The sequence below is a fragment of the Pan paniscus genome, chromosome X (genome assembly GCF_029289425.2).
Source record: "Pan paniscus chromosome X, NHGRI_mPanPan1-v2.0_pri, whole genome shotgun sequence".
NCBI classification, from domain to species: domain Eukaryota; kingdom Metazoa; phylum Chordata; class Mammalia; order Primates; family Hominidae; genus Pan; species Pan paniscus.
In genome coordinates, this window is record NC_073272.2 from 109,941,219 (window position 1) to 109,947,218 (window position 6,000).

The following is a 6,000-nucleotide window of genomic DNA, read 5'->3' on the forward strand; positions in this document are numbered from 1 at the left end:
CAGATTTTCTTGCCTCCTGGGCTCCCTCCACACTATCCTGTGGCTGTGGCAGATATGTCAATACCCTTACATTCACTGCGATTCAACAATACAATGAGGGAGGAAAATATTGAGCCCCAAAACAAGCAGATGGCCTTCTGTAGACCAATGACAGAGACCAGAGCAGACGTACAGATTCTGCATTCTCATGTACAGTTGCCTATAGTCTCAACTTCAGCCTCAGACCCTGGAGGGACATCCACACAGTTGATGACATCTCCAGTCTTTGACACCATGTCTGCACCTCTAATGGGAGTACCAAACTCTGGAGCATTGTCCCCACCCCTAATGCCAGCCTCAGACTCTGGGGCACTTTCCCCATTGCTAATGCCAGCCTCAGACTCTGGGGCACTATCCCCATTGCTAATGCCAGCCTTAGATTCTGGAACATTGTCCCCATTGCTGTCCACTTCAGAGTATGGGGTAATGTCCCCAGGGATGATGACAATTCCTGATTTTGGAACGATGTCCGCAACGCTAATGGTAGCACCAGATTCTGCAGAGATATCACCATTGGCAACGCCAGCTCCATCCTCTGGAGCGGTGTGTACACCTATAATGAGCACTTCATCCTCTGAGGCAATGTCCACACCATTAATGCTAGCCCCAGATTCTGGAGAGATATCCCCAATTCTAATGCAAGATATGAATCCTGGAGTGATGTCTACACAGCCAGTGCCAGCTCCCAGCTCTGAGGCAATGTCCCCATTGCAAATTACAGATGAAGACACCGAAGCAATGTCCAAAGTGCTAATGACTGCTCTAGCCTCTGGAGAGATATCTTCGCTGCTAATGTCAGGCACGGACTCTGAAGCAATATCCTCACTGATAATGTCAGCTGTAGCTTCTGGAGGAACATCACCCCAGCCGACAAGCACCCAAAACTCTGGGGGAATACCTACCCCGCTCATGTCAGATCTAGACTCTGGAATAATGTCATCACTTTTAATGTCATCTCCAGGTTCTGAAGTAATGTCCACACTGCTACTGTCAGTCCCAGATGCTGGAGAAATGTCCACATTACCAAAGCCAGCTCCAGATGCTGAAGCAATGTCCCCAGCACTAATGACGGCCCTACCCTCTGGAGTGATGCCCACCCAAACGATGCCAGCCCCAGGCTCTGGGGTGATGTCCCCATGGTCAACACAAAATGTAGACTCTGAAATGATGTCTAATCCGCCAGTGAGAGCAACAGCCTCTGGGGTGATGTCTGCACCACCAGTAAGAGCTTTAGACTCTGGAGCAATGTCCACACCGCTAATGGGAGCCCCAGCCTCTGGAAATATGTCTACATTGCAAAAGACAGTTCCAGCCTCTGGAGCCATGACCACCTCACTGATGACACTCCCAAGCTCTGGAGTGATGTCCACAGAGCAAATGTCAGCCACAGCCTCTAGAGTAATGTCCGCACAGTTAACAATGGCCAAAACTTCTGGAGCAATGCCCACAGGCTCTATGAAAGCCGTGGCAAAACAACACAAGAGAGCCACAGCCTCTGGAAAGATGTCCACGCCACTGAGGAAAGATCCAACTTCTGGAGCAATGTCCACCCAACCAGTTATGGCAACAGCCTCTGAAACAATGTCCATGCCACAATTGACAGTCCCAGCCTCTGGATCAATGTCCATGCTGCAAATGAGAGCCCCTGTCTCTGAAGCAATGTCCATGCCACAAATGAGAACCATGGCCTCAGGATTGACATCTGCAGAACAGATGAAAGCCATGACTTCTGGAGCAATGTCCACCCCACTAATGACAGCCCAAACCTCTGGATCAACATCCACGCTGTTAATGAGAGACACAGCCTCAGGAGTGATGTCCTGTCCACAAATGAGATCTCTGGCCTCTGGAGCCTTGTCCAAGCCACTAATGACACCCAAAGCCTCAGGAACGATGTTCACGGAGAAAATGACAACCACAGCTTCTGAAGCAATGCCCACACTGCTAATGAGAGACACAGTTTCTGGAGCTCTGTCCATGCCGCAAATGACAGACACAGCCTCTGGAGGGTTGTCTGCATCGCTAATGAGAGACACAGCTTCTGGAGCAATGTCCACATCACAAATGACAGCCACAGTCTCTGGAGGGATGTCCATGCCACTAATGAGAGCTCAAGACCCAGGAGTAATGCCTGCCTCACTAATGAGAGCCAAAGCGTCTGGAAAGATGCTCAGTCAGCCAATGAGCACCCAAGATCCTGGAGGGATGTCCATGTCGCCCATGAGGTCCATGACCGCTGGAGGGATGCAGATGAATTCCCCAACCTCTGATGTGATGTCCACACCAACAGTGAGAGCCTGGACCTCTGAAACAATGTCCACACCACTAATGAGAACCTCAGACTCTGGAGAGAGGCCCTCACTGCTCACAAGAGCTTCATCCTCTGGAGAGATGTCCCTACCACTAATGAAAGCTCCAGCTTCTGGAGAGATAGCCACGCCTCTGAGATCCCCAGCTTATGGAGCCATGTCTGCTCCACAAATGACAGCCACAGCCTCTGGAATGATGTCATCCATGCCACAAGTGAAGGCTCCCATCTCTGGAACAATGTCCATGCCACTAACAAGATCCACAGCCTCTGGAGGGATGTCCATGCCACTGATGAGAGCCCCAGACTCTAGAGTGACATCCACATCACAAATGATGCCCACAGCTTCTGGAGACATGTGCACACTACCAGTGCGAGCCCCAGCCTCTGGAGGGGCGTCCTCACCACTAGTAAGAGCTCCAGCCTCTGGAACTATGTCCACACCACTAAGGAGACCCTCAGCCTGTGAAACTGTGTCCACAGAGTTAATGAGAGCTTCAGCCTCTGGACATATGTCCACTGCACAAACAACAGCCATGGTCTCTGGAGGGATGTCCAAGCCGTTAATGAGAGCCCCGGCCTCTGGAACAATGCCCATGCCTTTAATGTCAGCCATGGCTTCTGGAGAGATGTCTATGCCGCTAATGGAAACCATGGCCTCTGGAGCAACGTCCACATTGCAAAGCAGTGTTGCGAACTCTAGATCTATGTCCTTGCCACAAACAACATATACCGTGTCTGGAGGGATGGCCACAGCGCCAATTAGAGCCTCTGCTTCTGGAGCAAGGTCCACATCATTTATGAGAGCCTCAGTTTCTGGATCGATGCCCATGCCACTACCAAGAGCCACAGCCTCTGGATGTGGCATGGGTATGTCCATGCCACAAATGACAGCCACAGACTCTAGAGGGATGTCCACACCACTAATGAGGGCCTCAGGCCCTGGAACAATGTCCACACCACAGACAGCCTTTGGAGTGATGTCCACTCCGGAAATCAAAGCCACAGACTCTGGAGAGGCATCCACCTCTCACATTAACATCACAGCCTCTGGATCAAAGCCCACATCGCACATGACTGCCACAACTCCTGAAACTGCGAAACCACCACCAAAGGAAGTGCCATCCTTCGGAATGTTGACCCCAGCACTCTGCTACCTCTTAGAAGAGCAGGAAGCAGCCCGGGGCTCATGCTCTGTGGAGGAAGAGATGGAGATTGATGAGGAGAAGCAAATGAAGGGGTTTTTGGACGATTCAGAGAGAATGGCATTTCTGGTGTCTCTTCATCTGGGAGCAGCAGAGAGGTGGTTCATCTTGCAAATGGAGGTAGGAGAACCTCTCTCACATGAAAATAAATCTTTCCTGAGAAGATCCCAGGGCATATATGACTCCCTGTCTGAGATAGACATCCTCAGTGCTGTTCTTTGCCATCCCAAACAGGGCCAAAAGTCAGTCAGGCAGTATGCCACTGACTTCCTGCTGCTGGCCCGACATTTGTCTTGGTCTGATGCCATTCTACGGACCAGGTTTCTGGAAGGACTCTCAGAAGCTGTTACCACCAAAATGGGTCGGATCTTCCTGAAGGTGGCTGGCAGCCTAAAGGAGCTGATAGACAGGTCTCTGTACACCGAGTGCCAGCTGGCTGAAGAGAAGGATTCCCCAGGCAACTCAAGCCAGGTTCTGCCAACAGCCTGTAAGCGGAATAATGAGGAGGCCATGGGGAATGAACTGAGCTCTCAGCAGCAGACTGAGGAGGTAATGAGGGGGAAATCCGCTGAAGGTTTTTGAGCAGAGAAATGAGGAGGTCACGACAGGGAATACATCCTGCTTCCTTGAGTAGAATCAGGAAGAGGCAAGGGGGAGGCATGGAGCTCCTAGACCATTAAACCCCAGCAGTTTCATCAAGTGAGCATGGCTCTGCAGTTATTTTGGGTATATTAACTACTTTGAGGAGCAATGTCCTGCCCAAGTTACTGAGAACGTGGGATAGTTGAAGTACTAATTCTTCTCATTATGAGGGAACTGGATGGGCTCAGTTCCAATTCTCCCCTTGTTCCAAGTCCAATTCTAATAAATGGGTCTTTTGGGAGCTGGGGCCCATCTACAGCAACATGTGTTGTGGAGTCAGGTCACTAGGGAATTAGAATAGCCTACTCCTTGGTCACACTGTATGCAAGTGAGATAAATTAGCAAAGTGTCTTGATCTGCTAAGTCACAGAACTTATCCAGGCAGAACACCCGTTGTCATAGTAAGTGTGGCTCTTACCTCTGTTGTCTTTTTCTCACTCCCAGCACCAGCATGTTTCCAAACGCTGTTACTACCTGAAAGAGCATGGAGACCCCCAAGAAGGTCTTCATGATCACCTTGGACAGAGCACAGGCCATCATCAGAAGGCCCATACCAACAAGTAAAACTCCATGGAATCTTCTCCTGTGATATCTGACTCGACCGCTAACTGGAGGACTGGTTCCTGGACCCATTCCATTAAACTACATTATAAACCTTGTTGCCTTCACCCTTCAGCCTCCCGCTCCAGGCACATCCCACCTTACCTCTCACTTGGCTGATTTGACCTTCTCTTTCACCCACATGCCTAAGACCTGCCCTGACAATCAGAGTGTGGACTACAAGAGTGTATGGTGTATGAGGTTCTGAACTCCCATCACCACCGAGGCCAGTCCTAGTTCTTGGTCCAGGGAGAAGTCTAGGCAGGATAAATCATATCTTACCTCAAAAAACCCTTAGCGTATCTTGCCATGTGTCAGCAGGCAAACTTGAGGAAGCCCTGGTTCTATTTCACCTGGCAGGGGAGCCTATAAGGAGAGCGATGCCCACTCCTATACCACCCTTGTAACCCAGTAGACTTGCCCCATATGCCCCAACTCATAGCACCTAAAATGGGTCTCCAGGGTCCTTGCCCTGTTTATAGTATCCATCCTGAACCATTCGTTTTGACCCATAATAATAGTGATAGTATAATGGCTACCAGTTATTGATAATGTATCATGTGACAGGCATTGGGCTAAACTCTTGACAAGCACCATCTCACTACATTCTTACAGTAACACAACTTGTTCTTGTGTTGTCAGCTTCTGACCTCTTGATCTGTTGTTTATGGCCTTTGTCTTGTCCCTCAGTGGGGGTTCTCTAGCTCTGACCTCTGGGTGACCCCCTCAGTTGTTGATTGCTCTCACTCCCCTTGGCTGTTGTGCTTCATGGCCAGCACTCTTGATGAGGGTCTTGGTCTATAAACAGGCATAGATAGTTAGAACATAATGTGAGCAGTGTTTGCCTTCAGGTCGTGGGGTTATGGGTAGTTTTTATTTTCTTCCTTCTACTTCTCTATACATTTCAGATTCTCTACAGTAAGCATGTGTTACATTTGTAATTATAAAAGTAAATAAACTTCATTTATGAAAAAAGAGTTCATTGTGGCTCCTAGAATTTGATTTACTGAGTCCTTTATTCAACCAATATTAGTTATGTAACTTATGTCAGCTACTCTTTGGGGGACAGACGGATAAGAATCCTGCTGATATGAACATTCCATTCCAATGGAGTGGGGAGAACAAGAACACACTGAACTTAGATTGGAATTGTGAAGGCTGTGAAGAGAAGAAATCAGGACAATGGGGAATTTGATGCAAATAGGA

At 49.1% G+C, this 6,000-nt stretch overlaps 1 protein-coding gene across 3 annotated transcripts in view; it reads left to right on the top strand.

The window, feature by feature from the left end:
* RTL9 (retrotransposon Gag like 9) overlaps window positions 1–5,771 on the top strand; it is a 97,104-nt gene extending 91,333 nt beyond the window's left edge. For 2 of the 3 annotated variants that reach the window (XM_057301207.1, XM_055106888.2), the window contains 2 exons: window positions 4–4,101; window positions 4,639–5,771. In XM_057301207.1, coding sequence (XP_057157190.1) covers window positions 55–4,101; window positions 4,639–4,758 — 4,167 coding nt within the window. In that variant the 5' untranslated portion in view covers window positions 4–54 and the 3' untranslated portion in view covers window positions 4,759–5,771. The remainder of the gene's footprint in view (window positions 1–3; window positions 4,102–4,638) is intronic. The other variant, XM_055106889.2, reaches the window with a different exon arrangement.
* The last annotated feature ends 229 nt before the right edge of the window (window positions 5,772–6,000 follow it).